Genomic DNA, 21,137 nt, shown 5'->3' with positions numbered 1-21,137 from the left:
CTTTCTCGGTGCGTGGCCAGAGTTTTACTCTGAGACACTATCTGTAGCCACATTGTTCCCAGCAGCTGCTCTACATTCTTCCTTCTTCCTCCTTGAAAAGTACATCACTCGGATACAGATAGTGGCAGACCTCTTTCTAAGGGAGCATTTTGATAGAGGAAGGGAACTGGAGACTATCAGGTGCTTGTAATGGGGAGCAGGAGAAAAGAGTTCTCATGGTCTGGGAGAGGTCAGCGAAAGGTTAGGGTGGATTTCCTTTGGGTTTTTTTCTTAGGCTAGTCCCTCTGTCTTAGAATTTGGAGTGATATTGATTTTGATGAACATGAGCCACAACTTTTCCCTTCAGTAGTTCTAAATGGATCCATCATCCTGTTATGAAACTGCCAGTAAGAGAAAATCTGATCTTGCTAGATAACCTAGGTGTCCTGCCCCAAATAGCAACTGCAACTTGCAGTGTCTCCATCTGCTTGAACATTGTTACCGTGGTCCCAGAGGACAAGAAAAAGTCACATATATGTTCCTTTTATTAAGGCTGACATTCCTTGCTGTGCACTTCACCTTTGCTTTTATCAGATATACACAATCTCATTTAGGAGAGAAATGCTGACATGGGGGAAATAGAAGCTTTGAATACACTGTAGATTGGTATGCAAATTTTATCACAGCTGCATTATTTGCTAAAGTTCATTTTGAGATACTGTAGGATGTGATTAATTTTAAGGGCAATACAGGATGTTGTCTACTGAATTTAGAGGCCCTAAGGGATAAATGAACCTGCCTGTTTTCTTATTACCAAGGGCATTTTAAACATAAACTGGAAGAATAACAGTTAGAGTAGGACATTATAGTATCTTATTTTTACTGGAGCATAAACTATACTAGGAGATGAGCCACAGGATAAATGGGCCTATGGCAGCATAGGTCAAGCTAATAAAATAAAAATATGTTAATTTCTGTCTGTAGTCTTCTGTGCATTGCAAGAGTGCCTTGTAGTTCTTGGAGAAAAGGTTCTTTTATATCTATCCATCTACCTATCTATCTGTCTGTCTGTCTATCTATCTATCTATCTATGTAACTTTTTAAACTCTTCCAAATTTCCCTAGCCATAATTTACCATTTCCTTATCAAACTTACATTCCATAAATCTGCAACAATCATTTGGCAATCAGTCTTATGTTATTTTAAAATTGATATTTAGATTATAAATCGTTGCACAGCTAGTGCCTTTTCTTCCTAACTGGAGTATAAGCCTTCAGAAAACAGGGATTATGATTTCCTTTTCGTATTACCCAAAGGCCCTAATGTAGTCCTCGATGAATATTTGATTGAGTTTCAATGATAGGCATACCTCATTTTATTGTGCTTTGCTTTATTGCACTTCACAGATACTGCATTTTTTTTAATTTTACAAATTGAAGATTTGTGCCAATCTTGCATCAAGCAAGTCTATCAGTGCCATTTTTTCAACAGTATTTGCTCATTTCATGTCTCTGTGTCACATTTTAGTAATTCTTGCAGTATTTCAAACCCTCTACCAGCAAAAAGATTATGACTTGCTGAAGTCGCAGATGATGACTAACATTTCTTGGTAATAAAGTATTTTTAATTAAGGTATTTGCTTTGTTTTTTTTAGACATGATGCTATTGTACACTTAATAGACTACAGTATAGTGTAACATACTTTATATGCACTGGAAAACCAAAACACTCATGTGACTCATTTTATTGTGATATTTGCTTTATTGCAGTTCTGGAACTGAACTTGAAATATTTAAGAGGTATATAGGCAAATTTTTTTAACCAATAAAACAAAATGGAGCTTCAAAATATTTTGCAGCTACTCAGGAGCCAGGTGTATGAAGTCAAATTATTTTCCTTTTCATGGATAACTACCCATAACAATTCATTTCATGAATTTTACCAAGAATTTAGCTTTTAAGCACTTATGCATGGTGGCAGGGAACACGAGTAATTTTTTTTATTTTAGTTCATGAAATTATTTTACTTTTACCCCGGGCACACAAGAAAACATATTTCCCATTATCCCCTTGAGTTTAGGGACTGTGTCACTGAGGTCTTCCGATGGAATGTGAGTGGAAGTGATATATACCACTTCCAGTCCTGGCCATAAAAGTCCCTATGCAATCTTCCTCAATTTTCCCCCTAACCACATAGCAGGAAAGGAAGGCTTTTGAGACGGTGGAACACACAATGGAAATATCCTGATCTTGAGTCGACTGCTGCTTAGAGGAGCTGCCCAGGAGATCTCCTGGCTGGGAACTTTAGCTCTGAATTTAATAAGAGCAAGAATATTGTATTATTGTATAAAACTGCTGAGATATTGGGACTGTCTGTCACAAGTTAATGTTATGTAGAAAAAATCAGTAATAGGGATTGAAAGGTTAAGAGCTTTAATTAAAGGAAAGCAAATGAGAGGAGAGAGGGAGGGAGATTGGAATCCGATAATGTGATCTTCAATGGGACTCTGTGGAAGGGATGATCAGAAATAAGACATTTCTGTAGGCATTTTAACAATGGCAGTACCAACTGTTTAGTTAAAATGTTTTTTAGAAAGTAATTCTTGGTACATATAAAAGAACATATAGTGATGTTTAATTTTTGAACTATAATAATAAAATGAACACTTGTGGACTTATCAGCCAGCCTAAGAATCAGAACGTTATCTTTATTGTTGAGTTGTGACTGTATGGACATTTTACAAACATGAAGGAAAAAAGCAAGTCTCAGAAGATTATATCCTAGATGATAACATTTTTATAAAGCTCAAAAAAGCATATCAAAATAATAATGTGTGTATATGCATGACTGGGACATTGTACTGTACACTAGAGATTGACACATTGTAATTGACTGTACTTCAATTAAAAAAACTAAGATATTTAGGGATACATACACGTTTAGTTTTTGAGATGCTATGCTGTGGTATTTTGCCCTAAACTTTCAGCAAAACCTTTTTTGAATTTTGTTGGTACACTGGGAGGATAAGTTCTGAAATTTATTGAGGGAAAAGAGATGTGTAAACAACTGGCTATGGTCTTACTTATCAAAGTGTGTTCTGTGGACCTGCAGCCCTCGCATAACTTTCGATCTTGTTAGAAGTGGAGAATCTCAGCACCAATGAGATCCACTGAATGAGAATCTGCATTTTGATCAAGTCCTAGGTGATTTGTATGCACAGTGTATTTGAGAAGCTCTGGACTACAGCACACTCTCCAGAATCATTGTTTTTTCCCTTTTCTTGAATTGGCTCCATTTATGGGGTTCATCAGATAGCTCCACGCCGGGGACAAAAGAATAGGGCAGGGAACTGATGTCTATTGAGCACCCACCTAGAAATACAGACAAATCTAGGGTTATCCTTCCTTCCTCTTCCCCGACTCCCTGATTCTCTGTTACAATCAGGCTTATGGTAGCAGGAGTCACTGACTCGTATAAATCCCTAAATCACTGTAATTGCTGTTTAGCCATATGTCAGTGGCATGCCTACTTCCAGGGAAATAGCAGTCAGAGCATCTGTTATTGGTTATACTCCCACCTAATGTCCTGCTCCTAAAGAGGATCACGTGTTACAATTTGGGTTGGGGTGCAGGAGTGATTGGGATCCCAGTCACTGGTGTGTTTCCTTCTCAAGTGGCATCTCTGTCTATTTGAAATGCTGGGTGTATTTCACACACGAATGCATGAGCTTGCTGGCTGCTAGTGCATGTCAGAAAGCATGCGTTTGATCCAATTTTTACCATGTGCTGATGGATCCTGTTAGGAATAGGGCTAAAAGATGAGATTAGACATTTCTATAACTAGATTTTCAAAAAGGACAGTCTCTTTAGTTCTGTAAAATGAGTTGACATGTGGCATTAAATTCATTGCTGTTATCTGTCATAGGCTTTTTAGGGAAAAATAATGAATGCTAAACTTTATTAGAAATATAGCTCAATCTTAGTATTGCAGATGTGTTGGTAGACCAGAAGGAATGTAATTGTTTTATCAGAATTTTGTTTGTGGAAGTATAATTAATGGAAGGGATAGCTTATGTCGTCAGAATTTCCCTTCAGATTTAAAAAAATCTAACAAAAACCTGACGATGAAATATATCAAAAATAAGTCAGACTTTAGAATATAAAAGAGATGAAAGAATAAATGAGGCAACTTCCCTGTAAGCATGGTAGATAGTATATATGCATTCACTGTTACCTCCACTGAAAACTCTGTTGAAATTATAAACAAAAGTCATAAGCCCCCAGGACAAGAAGACCAGGAGAAGGGAAAACTACAAGATAGTTTGGAAGGGGAAAGCAGATTGTTCTGGTTATCTATGGCTGCAGAGCTATTAACTATCTCAGAAGTTAATGGATTAAAACAACAACTGTTTTATCACACTTCACAATTTTTTATGCTCAAAAATTTGGGCAGGGTTCAGTTGGGTGATTTTTCCATTTCATGTAGCATGACTGTGATCTCTCAAGGGTATTTATCTGGCAGCAGGGCTGATCTGGACTAGCCAAGGTACTTTACTCATGCACCTTAGCAGTGGCAGCTAAGGCTCAGCTGGGTCTCTTTCCTTTGCCATGTGGTCTCAGTTGGGCCTTCCATGTTGCCTCTCCTGCAGGGCGGTTGGATTGTTTACCTCAGAGCACCTACCATGAATGTCCAAGAGACCAGATATGGAGACGTCACTCTGTAAGGCCTGGGTCCGACAACTGGCACTGTTCCATTTCTGCTATATTTTATTTGTCAAAGTAATAGTCTCTATAGAACAAATGAGGCAAAAAAATTTATGACCATCTTTATATTACCTATATATATGAATAATAACAGATGAAGAAGACAAGAGGAATCTGCCATCCAAGCTAGCAGTGAAGGAAACACAGAGGTCAGCTTAGTCTGCCACAAGCCCTAGAAAGGCTTAGGAATTTCAGGTACTTGTGTTGAAAAGAGAGAGTGGGTACAAGAAGGGGTGAAAATATGAGGATTGGTTGAAAGTCTGTATAAAAACAGTTAGGTCCCTTGGTCCCCTCCAGCAGTTTGCTGAGCCCCTTCTCCATGCTCATAGCAAATGAGAGGTTTAATTTCCACAGACTTTGAATCAAACAGACTCTGGACTTAGGCTCAACTGAAAGCAGGGGAAACATACAGAAAACAAATATATTAAATTAAAATCTACATACTGTACAATGGCATTCCCTTCCCCTCATTTCCTAAATCAGCTCTGATAATACTGCCGGACTCGTAGGTGAATTGGAGGGTTTCCCTCTGGTGAAATTTAGCAGTCCAAGGGAAGATGTCTACAGATGTTGCCTGTTGGAGGCCCCGTGAAATGGCACCACTGACCCACATCAGTGAAGCAGTCAGCAAGTCCCACCTACACACAGAACATCCTCTCAGCCTTTTAGTGTCTCATGCTTAAAAAGAACAGGCAAGCAAGGATTGATAGACATTTGAGGCAGCTTCTTAACGTGCAGAGGCCAACACGAATAAGTATAAGTAAAGAACACAGGGGAAAAAAAATGTAAAGAGCAAAGAAAAATAAGAAAGCTGTAATTAATATCCCTAAATAGAGGGGAAAATATATTCCTTACATGAAACAAAAAAAGGGCATTGAGTAGACAAACTAGAATTCTTAGAAATAAAAACTATGGAATCAGAAATTAAAAATTCAATAAAATGAAAGGTATATTTGAGGAAATTTTATGAATAAAACAAAGAGGTTGAGATACTTATACTTATACTTTCTCAACTATTTTAAAGTAAGTTCAAGAGATCCTCTGTCCAGATAATAGAATAAACAGAAAAGAGAAGATGGGGGGAATAAACAATTGGGGTTATATATCAGGAAAATATATTTTATTTGAAAGATACAAATTGCCAGATTGATAGGGACCACTGAGAACAAAGGATGAGGAAAGGATTCATGTTATGATACATCATTATGAAACTTCAAAACACTGGGAACAAAGAGAAACTCCCAGAAGTTTCTGTTGAGGAAAAAAAATTGACCAGAATTTAAAATTGCAGATGTCTTCTCATGAGCAACACTGGATGCTAGGAGATAATGGAGTGACATGTTCAAAATTCTAATTGAAATGTTTTCCAATCTGGAATTCTATGCTTAGCTATGTTATCAATCAAGTGGGGAGAAAAAAGGCATAATGCTTTTAGCTGGTTAAAATGTTATAGAATGTGTTCAGGGTCCCTAAAAGTTGAGAGTGATTATTTCTCCTTAATATGCATTTCCTTCTCCATTAGACTCTAAAGTTCCGAAGGGATAGGATTTTAAACTTTAATTTGTTCTTGCATAGCATCTGTGTAAGGTAGGCATTTAGAAATGGTGTTTATGAATAAGTGGACTCTGCTCTCCTTTAAATCATGATTATTTGAACTGCTGAATAAATAGCATTGCTTTGAAATGTATGAAAGTAACTATTTCCTTAGTTGCCATTTCTTGATATCATATCTATTATTTATTCTCACATATTTTTTATGACCTATGTCTATTTAGAAAAAAAAGATCTTTTGTCTTTTTATTCTTTCATTTGGTCCAGTAGTTTAAAGGGTCTTGTTGCTTGAATGTTCAGGAAGAAGAGTAGAATGTGATGCTCACGTTTGTTGTAACAAAATACTTTCAGAGCCAACACTGAGTATCAATAAATTAAGGACAAAATATGAATTTTCTCCATTGAAATTACTATCCAGACCAGTAAAATCAGGTGCTTAATTACCTACAGGGTTCTTGTTGGTGTATATTGGTAATATATACCAATAGAAATAGGAGCTGATAGTGAACAGGGGAATTATGATTGGTTTATATAGTAAAGAGAGATGGCTCTGGACCCCAGAAATAATGGCTCAAGGAGAACTTGGGGATCTGTGTGAGGATCTGGAAATCAGAAAAGACACTAGCTGGAATTGTCAAACACAGCAGAGATCAAGAGGGACAGGAAAAGGAAAGTCAACTTGGATCAGATGTAGAAATATTTTGGGTTTTGAGAGAATGCAGACTTCAGAATGATAGGAAGAAACACTGACCTCAAGTGGCTGAGCAGAAATACTCACAAAGAGCATAGGAAGCCACTCACTAATCCATGCAAACCCATCTGTTTTTATTCTGTATATGGGTAACTGTGTGTGATTTCTTCTTCTTGTAGTAAAGTTACTTATTTTTTCTTTTTTGCTTTAAGAAGCCTGACTTATGAATGTGGGATATTTGACTTCCCATTGGGATAATTACAGGGAATGTGGCAAGAATTTTATACTACTACCAAGAGTCCTCAAGAGAACCTTCTGTGACCTCACACATGCTAATTAACACACAGTCGTATGATGGAGGTGTTTTATTACTTACACTCTCAAGGCAATGCCAAGGCTGGCTGATACCACAGTGTGTCCACCCCTGAGATAATTGTTGGCATATGCTGTGGTGTGTTGGGAGCTGTCCAAGTGCAAAGGCTGGGACATGTGGGACCATGAATAATGAATGCCTTTGTGGTAGAGATGCCAATCATCCTTTCCCTACACACACCCTTTCCTTGGGGAATCTGTCTTCCTCTAGTCCCTGGAAGGGGTAGCCTTATATACCACATGACTTCATCCATCATGCTGTGGCTAACTGGATCATAGACTGGACATCTGACCCAGGCCAAGCTTGGAATTTGGAGCTGGGAAACAGAGCTTGATTCAGACAAACTGGTAGGCACTGGACCCAGGAGATCATGTAGACTTGGGACCTGTGGACTTGTTGGCCACATGCAGTCATGGTGAGGGAAGATGCAGAGAAAAGAAGTAAAGACTATGTTAATGCTTGTGTGAATGCTGCCTGATGGAGTGTGTGATTGTGACTGGCTTTTCAAGTTCAATTCTTAATCATAGGAATCCCAACTTGACTTAAGATACTTTGAGGATATACTTAAAATACCCTCTACCCTACACAGCTTGAGTGGGATCTGCCCTTTCAACAATCAGTTCACATTTATTATTGCATTCAATTTTTCTAGCCCAGTAATAATGCTGGTCCACTTGAAGACCAGTTAATACACTTTTATAGAATGCTCAGGTGATTGCAATCACAATTTCATAATTATTTGGATTGTATCTGTCTCCTTTAAAAGATGGTGAACTTCCTGAGTTTTTAAATAAAGAATCTACCCTAGTTTGTTTCACATAATAGATGGACTACTGCTTTTTGAAATTGGGTATTGCCTGAGCTGTAATAAACTTAGCTTATGAGAAACATGCTTGGCTTAATGCTGCAAGAGAACAATATCCTAGAACTAACTATTGACATACTAAATTTCCTTTCAAGTTTTATTTATAGAAAAAACTAGGTGTGTGTATATTTGTGCGTGTCACAATGTGAATATCCTCTAAGACCCAAACTATTGACTGTTTTAAGGATATCAAGTCCTTTGTGACTCCTGGAGGAATTAGTTCTGGTGTCATCAGCCTGCCTGTTAACAGCAGGAGTGAGGGGGTGAGCCTGGCAGTGTGTGGCCAGAAGCCTTTGGTCATTATGACTCACAAATAGCTATTCTGATTCCAAATGGTGTGCAGGGCAGATGGTGGGCTTCTCCAGCTTAAGGACATTTGGATGAGCATGTACCACTATAAATATAATTATTTGGCAATTGTTGTATAAAATCATATTTAGAAAACAAACTGCCTTTCGAGCTAGTTTTCTCATTTCCAAATAAAAAAAATGCCTAGACAGTAGCACAAGTGTAATATTTAATTAGGCTGCTTGACTTTCCCAAGAGACTTCTTTCTCTCTTTTCCTGTAATACGTTATAGCATTACCATAACGGGACTTTATTATTTACTTTCCACATGCATTGCTCTGATAATTGGAAGAAGTCAGAAAATTCAGCTATTGAAATGAGTGACCTTCATATTTGGAAAACTAATTTGTTTCACGTAAATACAGGAGCTCTCATCGTGTCATTTAAAATACATAGAACTAATGATCAATTTAATTTTTTTATGAAAGGAAATTATTTACTTAATCAAAATATGCATTTTATATCTTTCTCTATTTCCTTTTCTTTCTGTCACTTACTGTATTTTTTTTTGCCTCCTTTTCAAATTTAAAAAGTTTTTTTTTTTTTTTTAATATTTTCCTTTTGTATTTGTCCCAGTGAGGCTGCTCTGGTGCTCTTGTAAACACTATTCCAAGTATTTTGTTTGTTTGTTTGTTTGATTTTTGGTGGGGGGAGGTAATTAGGTTTATTTATTGACTTATTTATTTTAATGGAAGTACTGGGGATTGAACCCAGGATCGTGTGCATGCTAGGCACACACTCTACCACTGAGCTATACCCTTCCCCTAAGCTATACCCGCCCCCAAGTTTCTGATACGTATTTTTGCATTTGAGAATGTAAAGATTTTAGATAAAAGCAGTAATCAATGTCCAGGAAATTAGCAACAAGTTGGTCATAATAGGCATGTGCTGGAGGGAGTACATGAATATTTCCTTACATCTAGTTCAGCCTCTCAGGCCCTGGGTTAGTGCCTTGTTTAGTTTTCAACCTAGTCCTTGGCTCTTTTGATGAGGAGAAGACAGCACTTACTACAAAAGGACAGCCAGAACCTGAAGGCATGACTTTACGTCCCGAGCTGTGGGCGGGAACCCGAGTGTTCCCGGAAGCCAGTGTCTCTCCTCGTGGAGCTGAGGGCTCCCAGAGCCTCAGGGCCAGTTCCCTCAAGCCTTCCATCCCTGCTTATCTTAAGTTTTACCATTAAAAGATGAGGCCTCCCAGATTATTCATCATTTCAAAACAGTTCTCCTCTTATTCCTCAGGATATACCCTGGTCTCGTGCCCTCTCGTGCCTCTCCTGCTCATCTGAATCTCCCACTCGGCCCTCAGGAACCCAGAGTCTGTTGTCTGGAAACTGCACAACATCCTCTACCTCTTGTCTGATTCTTCCTGTCACCTACTTGTTCAGGTGACACTAGCTTGTACCAACGCCACTTCCTTTGCAGTCACTCCAGGGGCAGCTGTGTTTTCTCTCATACTCAGTGTGATCGGCAGGGCCTGGAGGTAAAGAGATGTCCTCTTACTCTTCTTCACTGCCTACAAACCTTCCTCTCTCTCTCCTTGTGAACCCCTGGTTCTTCTGTAGCTCGAGACTTCAGATTTTACGGCTACCTCCCATGCAGCTGCTTCCTCTCACTCCGCGGCTTGATCCTGTGTCTCTTCCACTGCTCTTGTTGCTGTACTCAGCTGCTTTGGACTTTCTTAGCTCTGGGAATGTCTCCCTCCTCTCTAACTTCCTGACTCCTGCATACAGTTGTATCCACACCGGGTATCACCACTAACTGCACCACCTCCAAGCCCCACTTTCCTCTCTGACTTTACCTCCCAACCTACTAACTCTCAACTCTTGTACCCCTACTTTGGTAATTCTACCTCTTTAAGACTTCTTATCAACGGAGTCTCCACATTTTTGCTGTTTGTAACCCTTAATGTCCTTCCTCCCCCTTTTACCCAACTTAGAGCCCTTGCTTGACACCACACCATTCCCTTGCTCACATCTTTGACTCTCTTGACTTCCTGACCCCCTCTATTGTGTGCACTTGACCAAACTTCAGCCCTCCTTAAGCCCGGTTACTTGAGCACCCTGGCCGCATACGAGAGCAGCTAAACAGCGCTGGATAACAGTCACACTGTGATGCTGGCCAGCCTCACTTCAGAGTTATAACCCCAGATCTCAAAAGCACTGAACACTGTCAGAAAATCCTATTTTCCTTTTCTAGTAAATTCCCCTTCATCCTTTTTTTTACATTTAATCTTCTTTTATTCTCAGGCTCATCGTGGTTTGTTTATTTATTTTTTTTAACATTTTTTATTGATTTATAATCATTTTACAATGTTGTGTCAAATTCCAGTGTTCAGCACAATTTTTCAGTCATTCATGGACATATACACACTCATTGTCACATTTTTTTCTCTGTGAGTTATCATAACATTTTGTGTATATTTCCCTGTGCTATACAGTGTAATCTTGTTTATCTATTCTACAATTTTGAAATCCCAGTCTATCCCTTCCCACCCTCCACCCCCCTGGTAACCACAAGTCTGTATTCTCTGTCTGTGAGTCTATTTCTGTCCTGTATTTACTCTTTGTTTTTGTTTGTTTGTTTGTTTTTGGTTTTGTTTTTTAGATTCCACATATGAGCGATCTCATATGGTATTTTTCTTTCTCATTCTGGCTTACTTCACTTAGAATGACATTCTCCAGGAGCATCCATGTTGCTGCAAATGGCATTATGTTGTCGGTTTTTATGGCTGAGTAGTATTCCATTGTATAAATATACCACATCTTCTTTATCCAGTCACCTGTTGATGGACATTTAGTCTGTTTCCATGTTTTGGCTATTGTAAATAGTGCTGCTATGAACATTGGGGTGCAGGTGTCATCCTGAAGTAGATTTCCTTCTGGATACAAGCCCAGGAGTGGGATTCCTGGGTCATATGGTAAGTCTATTCCTAGTTTTTTGAGGAATCTCCACACTATTTTCCATAGTGGCTGCACCAAACTGCATTCCCACCAGCAGTGTAGGAGGGTTCCCCTTTCTCCACAGCCTCTCCAGCATTTGTCATTTGTGGATTTTTGAATGACGGCCATTCTGACTGGTGTGAGGTGATACCTCATTGTAGTTTTGATTTGCATTTCTCTGATAATTAGTGATATTGAGCATTTTTTCATGTGCTTTTTGATCATTTGTATATCTTCCTTGGAGAATTGCTTGTTTAGGTCTTCTGCCCATTTTTGGATTGGGTTGTTTATTTTTTTCTTATTGAGTCGTATGAGCTGCTTATATATTCTGGAGATCAAGCCTTTGTCGGTTTCACTTGCAAAAATGTTCTCCCATTCCGTAGGTTTTCTTCTTGTTTTATTTCTGGTTTCCTTTGCTGTGCAGAAGCTTGTAAGTTTCATTAGGTCCCATTTGTTTATTCTTGCTTTTATTTCTTCTAGGAGAAAATTTTTGAAATGTATGTCAGATAATGTTTTGCCTATGTTTTCCCCTAGGAGGTTTATTGTATCTTGTCTTATGTTTAAGTCTTTAATCCATTTTGAGTTGATTTTTGTATATGGTGTAAGGGAGTGTTATAGCTTCATTGTTTTACATGTTGCTGTCCAGTTTTTCCAACACCATTTGCTGAAGAGACTGTCTTTATTCCATTGTATATTCTTGCCTCCTTTGTCGAAGATGAGTTGACCAAAAGTTTGTGGGTTCATTTCTGGGCTCTCTATTCTGTTCCATTGGTCTATATGTCTGTTTTGGTACCCCCTTCATCCTTATTAGATGACTATTTGACACCTTCTCTTCTCCCCTCCAACCTCAAAATACTGTTTATTTTTTATTACTCTCAATCGATGAATTGGCCTTATCTTTCCTAGAGAAAAATAAATGCGATCAACAAGATATATCTAATTTTTCTACCACCTGCCTGTCTTTATAGCCACATACTCTGCCTTCCTCATCTGTTGCTCTTGGCTTGTGTTCTTGGTCAGTTTGCTTTCTCAAATTGTTCTTAGGTTTGTCATCTCCATTTCTTTAGCACATCTCTAAATGTTAGAGTGCCCCAGAGTTAATTTTTTCAGCCCTCCAGTCTACTCTGGCAACACATTTCTCAGGATAGCCTGTTTATTGCATTGCATCTAAGTGCTAATGGCTCCCAAATTTTCATCTCCACCCTGAACTCTGTCCTGAGCATCGGACTCATACATCTGACTGCCTCCTCAACATTTTCACTTGGGTGTCTTTTAAACTTCTCTAACCTAACTAGGTTAAGACAGAACTCTTGATTTTCTCACAAAATAAAAAGAAACTGTCCTCTCACAGTCCTTCCACATATCAGTAAATTGTATCATCCACTCAATGGTTGTTCAGGCCAAAAACATGGAGATTATTCTTAAATCTTCTCTTCCCTTCATCGCCCACATCAAATCCACCAGCAAGTCCAATTGCCTGTATTTCCAAACTATATTCTGAATCTGACCACATCTCACTATTTTCAGTGGTACGAATCTAGACCAAATTGTCACTATGTTTACTCAGCTCATTTAAAAGTTTCTGAATTTATCGTAATTAAATTTTCTGTGTTTACTTACTGTCTGCTCCCCCACATCAGAATGTAAACTCTTTGAGGAAAGAGACTTGGTCGTGTTCACTGTTGTAACCCTAGCCCCAGTACCTGGCACGCAGTGAAGGATCAATAAATATTCTCCTGATTGCTATTTCAGTCTGTCGAATCTTTCAGAATAGTTATTGAATTATATGGTATATACTAAAAAAATTTATATTCCTAAAATCCCAGCAATCAAATTGTCAAGTCTCTGCTTCAGATTTTAAAAGCTGATCAATCATCTTGGTACCTAGCTATCAGCTGTAAACTATTCATATGACATGACTGTAAAGAGATCATTTAAAAATACATATATTTTCATGTATATGTAGTATATGTATGTATGCACCCAACATACGTATGTATCTGTATGCATATATATAAACCTGTATTTTACATAAGCAGAGTCATATTATAGATGCAGTTTTTTTCCCTTTCTCACTTTGCATTTGCCTCTCTCTTTTGTACTTGTTCCTTACCCTCTACCACATAGTCCTTCCAACCCCAAGGTAATAACCTGCTGTGTTGTCTTCTGCAAGCTATTACAATTATAAAGCGTATGCTACATATATGTTATATTTATTCAAAAATATAATTATAGAGGAATACTTTGTCATTGATTATTTTATAAAATGGGATCACATTATGCTTAGTCATGTGCATGTTACTACCAAAAAAGATACTTTTAACAATTTGTGTCAAATCTTACCTCTACAAATTGAAGGTGCCTCTTCTTGCCATAAAAATAGTAAGAACCCATTAAAACACTCCTGTGACAATTATGTCACAAAAGTGAGAAGAGAGGGCTAAAGAATTACATCAGCACCTTCGAATAGCCCTTGGTCAGTAGTTCAAGGAAGAACCCAAAGTTTAGTAATGTGATTACTGTTGACTTTCAGACCAATTGCAGGGAAAGAGAGCCTTCAGATATTTGTATATGTAAGCCTGAGGGCCTCTGCATTGTTGTTGTAGTCATGAGAGCATTGATTTGGGAGAAAAGTGGCCCAGATTTTAACTCATATTCTGCAGTTGACATGCTAGCTAGCCTTTGGTAATTTATTTAATCATTCTGAGGCAGCCTAATTTCTCAATAGAAGAAAATTTGGGTTCACTTTTATTACTATGATTGTGGTCCTAACTTATGAAGATGTTAAGTTATTATTTCTCTAACTTGTCAGCTAGAGGTTATATTTGTCATACCGACACCATAAGTTATTGTTTTGGATCTGAGGAGATTACAATTCTTAGACTGTATTGTGATTTACAAAAATTAGTTGTCATTATTTTTGTTTTCTCACATATCAATTGAAGAATATAATAGACATGTTAGCTCTGCACTGTCCAGTTGTAGCTATGAGCCACATGTTGGTATTTAGCATATGAAATGTGGCTAGTCCAAACTGGTAGGGGCATCAGCATAAATACACACAGCATTTTAACACAGTATGAAAAAATGTAAAATACCATATTTATATTGATTGTATGTTTAAGTGATACTTTTTAGATATATAAAATTAAATAAAATGAAATTAACACCATCTGTTTTTTTTAAACTAAAAATTGTGTGTTAGGAGCCACTCAGCTGAAGGTATGAACTTAGTGGTATGTTTGTACCAGGTGACCCTGCTGCCTATCTTCAGCTGACACTGCTGGGACTTTGAGAGCCTACAACATTCTCCACCCGCTGAGGGCTCTTGTAGGTCATATCCAGTGTAAGATCAAGTCTTCACTTTTCAGATAAATTACTGAACATGTATTAAAGAGCTGGTGGCCTGAAAATACTCTGCTGTTTTTCTTAATTAGTTTTGATGGATTAGATTCCCTAACAACTGCCTGTTTATATCACAGGAATTCAGGATGGCTCACACATTCTGTCTGGTTCTTTCTTTGATCATCCTGCCCAGTCTTCAGCTCTAATTCCTCTCTTACTTCGCGTTTCTACTTTCATCTCCTTAGCTAAGACTCTCTTGTGAAGATCTTCCTGCATTAGCTGTGTCCCCTCCGAGCCTGCCTTCGTGTTGAATGTGCAGTGTCCCCTCCCTGATGGCTGTGAGCTCACAGCCAGTGCTCTGGTTTCACCTCTTGAACTGATTCCAAGTATTAATGGCCTTTGTTACCACTGAGGCTGGGCTCTCTTATCATTTATTTATTCATTTTTTACTTACCTATTATTAGACTTCACAGTTACTATACCATCCTGAGTAGATTGTCTCTTGATGATACATTGGCTGACTGGCATATCAATAAATGAGGCAGATATGTTAGCTTAAATAACTTTAAAGCAAACTTGCCAGAATAAATGCATTGAAAAGCACAAATCTTGTGTTAACTAATCTTATTGTGCTAATCATCTCACAATATATTTGTACATCAAATTATCATGTTGTACACCCCTAAAATTATACAAAGTTATTTTTCAATAGTATCTCAATAAAGCTTGGAGAAAAAAATGAAAGCACAAATCTTGAGAAGCTATACAAATATTCTAATTACATTGCCAGTACTCAAAGCATTATTTAATAGTTACACTTTGTAAGTTCTATTCTTATGACATCTGCATTTTGTTTCTGTAGTTCCAAGGAACCCAGTCCTAGTGCACAAGTGAAAGGCACACTGTCAGAATATGCACACAAGCCTATGCATGGTCCAAAGCTAAAGGGGAGATCACACAGTTGGATGGCAGAGCCAGCATTGCAAAGAATGAGGGCAAGCTAGAATGATGGGCCAAATCATACAAAATTAAATTTAATTGGGTTAATTCTAAGGTCACAACCAGTATCCAAAAGATTAACTAGCTGAAATAAAAGGTGGAGACAGCATGATTTAGCAACAGTATATGAGAAAAGGAGTAAGGATGACTGGTCCTGAACTAATTATTAATATGAGATTTCAATTTCAGGGAGATGTGACTTGACTTTGCTCTTTATGAGTATACACAATTTTAAACCATGAAGTTTTCTTAGTTGTTCTTAATTAATTGTTTTGGCTTTACTGCCAGAAAACATGGAAAGGCAGATGTATTTTGCCTTATACATGTTTGTTAATAAAGTGAAAGCTTTCTTGTAACATTTGCAGCTTAGCAAAATATTTTTTAAAAAGGTAAATAGTGAATGGATGATTGTATAATTCTTAGTTTATACATCTATTTGGTCATTCATAACTCTGTTTATATTTATACCTCATCGCTTGGCCCCTGCTGGGGTGGTCAGATCAACCAGGTGGTGTCACTCAGAGGGGTTGGAGGGAGTGACAGCCCTTTGTCGGCCTCAGTGTTGATGGCAGTGTTTCACGACGAGGTGGAGATTGAGGAATTCCAACATGATGAGGACTCAGAGATGTATTTCTGTCCTTGCTTGTGTGGGGATGACTTCTCTATCACCAGCAAAGATTTGGAGAATGGGGAAGATGTGGCAATGTATCTTAGCTGCTCTTTCATTATAACACTGATTTATGACAAAGATCATCCTTTATGTGTGGAGAAACAGTCCCAGACCCTTCTACCAACAAAGAATTAGTTAACTGCTGAAGAAAACTTTGGGAATCCAAATTCTGAACAGCTGGAAATAAGCCAAGATGGAAAAATCAAATGCAAAGCTACTGGCTTTTTTATGGGGACAACTGTTTTGTGTGGTTTGCTGTTCCAATGGAGTGTGGATTCTTCCATCGACTGCTGAGTTTGTCTTTAATCAAGGAAGTGAGGTCACAACAGGGCATACCTGTATTTAGTGTTTAGAACTTTGAATTGGAAGTGATCTTAATTTTCCATCTGAACTGAAAGGAAGATAACCTCAAAATAGTGCTTTGCTTCTCTTAGTGTCATGATTTTAATATCTTACACCTAATTACTTCATTATAGAACATAAAGTGAGGGAGACTTTGGTTTCTTTGTTTTACCTTAAAGCTTGCCTTCGACAGACCTTTCAGCTTTCTTATTCAACCTGTGAGGGAGGCTAGGTGCATATCTGCGCTCCTGTCCTCTGCACTGGCCCTTTAACTCGGACTGTGTCTGTCTTTCAGTCTATTGGAATCATGGCTTTGCTAACAGAGAAGACCTCCCTTTAGGGGCCAGTGAGAAATATAGGTCCTTTAAAAAAAAAAAAAGATTTCTTCATCTATATGATATTTTCTCCATAAAATAATAAAGCTTTTAGGTTTTAATTTGGCAGTATTTAGATGCCTCTGTTGGAAGATTTTGAAGGGAGCAGGCACAAATTAGTCATTTTTTAAAATGTTTTTGTGAAAATAGAAGAATGGAGAATCAGCTGGCAAAAAAAAGTGACTCTTCAGGGCTTTGAGTTACCTGACAAGGTAAAGTATGTTAAAGATGTGATATGGAAACTTTTGATTCTAGGCAATCTCTTAAACCTAAGTTTCTTCACGAACTGTTGAAAAGTGCTGATTTATCAGAAGAGATGAAACTCATATAAACTGAAACTGTATCTTAGGGTAATTTCTCAAAGGGAAAGTATTCACTAATATATAAATACACACAAATTTTAATTTTGAATGAGAAGTATATTTATAGTAGCTATAACTTTGAAAAATTATCACATTTAATTACATTTATCAAAAAAAAAAAAAAAAACTCAAGGGGACTTTTTCTCATTTGTTATGTCATCACTTTTTTCTTCCCACAAAGGCTCAGAATATCATCACCCTCAGATCTTTAGACTTCATGTGGTTGAAGATGAGATATACTAAGTGCTGATTATCTAAGTTTGAGAAGAGAAGAGAGATAATATATTTGAGTAATTGCCCCTTGGCCTGTAGGCATCCTATTTGTTGCCCTCTGTCCAGCTTCACCTGTTATCACCCACCTTAGAGGAAAATTCCAGACGAAGGACTATCCGGCAAGAGTTCAAGGGCTCTCTGCCCGCTCCAGCCCTGCAGACCTCATCCCAGTCCACTGTGTGACATGGTCAATTATGAAATACTTTCCCTTTTGTATTGCCGAGGAAATACAGAAAAAACTTCTCAGGTGTGCCTGAAATAAGGGCTAAATAGATCGTAGCCTTAAGTATTGGAGCATTGGACCAGATTCAGCCACAGGTGTTACCTATTCAAATCCTACTTACTTGTTTTTTACATCTATTTTATATTAATTTGCTATTACTTTTTAATGAAGAACCAAAATAAGGGTGAAAATCCAGTAGATAACTCTTAGTCCTAACAGGGGTGACTATGTATTCTCTCCACTCCTGTCCTCTCTGTGGGAGCCTCAGAATCAATCTGAGTATTTCAGGGAATATTTGACAACTCCACACTTAAAACAAGCAGGATTTCCTTATAGGAAACTAAGAATCCAGCCCCAGAACACCTTGGGGTGCAGGGGAGGGGGAGGTCCTGGAAATCTTTCATTCCCTGAAATTCAGAGGCATTCTGTTCTAGAAACAGCGTAGTGTTTACAGCCACAGGCTCTGGGACCTGGCTACTTGGGGTTGGATCTGAGTCTGCTAATTAATAGCTGTGAGATCTTGAGCAAGTTACTTACCATAGATGTGTTAAACAAAATAAATATTTTCTATTATACTATAATTATTAAAATCAGTGGTGCTACTTAATGTAATCTCTTAGAATCCTCAGTTATTTATTTTTATAAGATTAATATAAAGATACAACAGGTAATCCCAATTTTCTCTCAAAACTTAGGTTGGGGTGGATTTTCTCCATAAGTTATTAATTTTTTCTTGTTTTTTTTTAATGCTATCCTACTTTTAGAATGGCTTTAATAAATGTTCCACTTATCATCAGAACAAGACTCTTACAGTTGCTGCCTTTCAATTCCCTTCTCTTAATGAGAAAACAAAGCTGAAATGGATTGTTTATGGAAACATTCACAACAAGGTCTTAGGATGGTGGCTGTCATGCTACCATTGAGTGTAATATTCTAAAAGTGAATACAAGTCTGCTATCACAACCAAGGCACAATTTACATTTCAAAGCCCTTTTATGAGTTCCATAGAATTACAAAGACTGCATCATATTCTGTTCAAAGATGCACTGAAATGCTATGAAGAAATTTCTTGAGGACTGCAGTTTGAAGCATTTTGAAGAGGTTTTCCTTAAATTCTCTACATATTTTTGTAAGACTAGAGAGAATACTAATTTCACTGCGTGTGACATACTTGATACTTGAAAAACAGAAATATACAATGTTTCTCATGCACAACTTTGATGATACTTGACACCCAGTGTTTCCAGTTATTATGTCTCTTAGCATCAATGATCTATAAACATATGTGTAGTTTGGAATTTTCTCTATCTGTATTTGTATAATTTTCTTTCAAGTTTTTCTTTAGTTTGTGGTACTTTTTCTCAGGCTGATCATCATTTCCTATCACTTGGTCCAGCCAGAGTCTACTCAGTATTGATTCTAGTCATCTCTTCTTTAGCTTTCTAGTCCCACCTCTGAAATAGTTAAAAGAGCTCATCACTCTTGCAGCAGTGATTACTGCCCTAGTTCTAACTAATTCCAGTCATGCTTATTCTTTGATAACTGTGAAATCTCAAGTGAAATATCCCCGTTAAGCCTGACAATGTCCTTCATGACATCACCAGGATTAGGGATCAAAGAGAAAGATTCTGATCATCATTGTTCTTGTCTGACTTTTACAATATAATTGACATGAGACGATTTCTCATGTCTGGGATTTCAGTTCACTTTTTCTGCATGACTTCCAGTAAAAACTTTTGAGGAGGTGACAATGAGTTAGCAACTATATTTTTAGTTATTATCCAAGAGTTAGCTTCTCCGCCACCTGGCCCATATAAGAAGAATACATTGCCCCCAACCCACCCATTTTGCTCCAGGTACTGGTAAGATCAATGCATTTTAATGCATGTATGCTACTCATTGATTCATGGCTTACTCATATGTCAGAAATAAGTTGATATTCTCCAGAGGCTGTACCATACAGTAGAAAAGGCCCAGATATTCAAATCACTTATTGTTAATATGGGTTTTAACTATTACTTTGCATTTCAGTTTTTTTCATATTTAAGATGAGAATGTTTTCCTCACAGGTTTGTTGTGTTAAATGGGATGCTAAATGTAAAGTACGTAGTACAGTACTTGGGACAGAAAAATTCTTGACTAAAGGGTATTACTACTGGCTTGATGTTGTGGTCTATTATCATCATCAAGCATCATTATCACCACCACCACTACCACCATCATCACCCATGTCTGGGAAGGCACTGTTCCTCTACCATTCTTCCCACAGGAAAAACCTAACACAATAATAAAACCCCAAGTGGTTTTAATGGATCTCAAAAAAGGCTTTAGTCTCAGCTGTCTGGATCTCTTGAAACATGGCCTGAGAAGAGTAGTAGGTGCAGAAATCTTCACTAGAACTGTCTTTCTTTATTTTATTTATCCCAAGGACCTTGCCATCTAGAAGCTGGTAGGTGGTGTTCATCACACACACACACACACACACATCTTCTTGATCTGTTGTTTAAAGTTGAACTTGTGCCCCTGAGAATCTCTCCTGCTACAGACAATGTTTAGAATCTGTCCTGAAGTACTGGCTTCAATCCTGGAGAAAATAACTTTGCAGTTCAGAAACAATGGTCTAAATCATACATCTGTATGTCCTAAATTATAAACTGATCTGTCTGTTGGAGGGCCATGCGAGCTTCTGAGGAGATGTATTATTATTAAGCTCGCTCTGTTCTCATTGAAAATGGAAACTTTTCCAAACTATTTACACAGGAAGATTAGACTGGTGTGATGGGTGTTTTGGAGGAAGACCACAGAGGTAATGTGCCATTTTCATCACATCATATCAGGAGTACCTACTGTCAACATGACTTATTACTGTTGATGTGGACCTTGACTGTGTGTCTAAGGTATTATTTGTCAGGTTTCTCCCCTGTAAAATTGCTCTTTTTTCATCCCACCTTCCATGTGGTACTCTTTGAAGAAAGTTTCTATGTGCAGTCTACACTTAAGGAGTGGAAAGTTATGCTTCACTACCTTGAGGGCAGAGTGT

At 37.8% G+C, this 21,137-nt stretch overlaps 1 protein-coding gene across 1 annotated transcript; it reads left to right on the top strand.

Moving 5' to 3' along the window:
• Positions 1-16,327: 16,327 nt before the first annotated feature.
• Positions 16,328-16,669, top strand: LOC102513120 (DPH3 homolog). The gene is given in 2 exon segments (XM_014563744.2): positions 16,328-16,604; positions 16,607-16,669. Coding segments are annotated over 2 exon segments (249 nt in total). The 5' UTR covers positions 16,328-16,418.
• Positions 16,670-21,137: the final 4,468 nt, after the last annotated feature.

Source organism: Camelus ferus, chromosome 2 (assembly GCF_009834535.1).
Source record: "Camelus ferus isolate YT-003-E chromosome 2, BCGSAC_Cfer_1.0, whole genome shotgun sequence".
Taxonomy (NCBI): Eukaryota; Metazoa; Chordata; class Mammalia; order Artiodactyla; family Camelidae; genus Camelus; species Camelus ferus.
The sequence above is the reverse complement of the archived record's forward strand: the minus strand, read 5'-3'. Positions and strand labels throughout refer to the sequence as shown.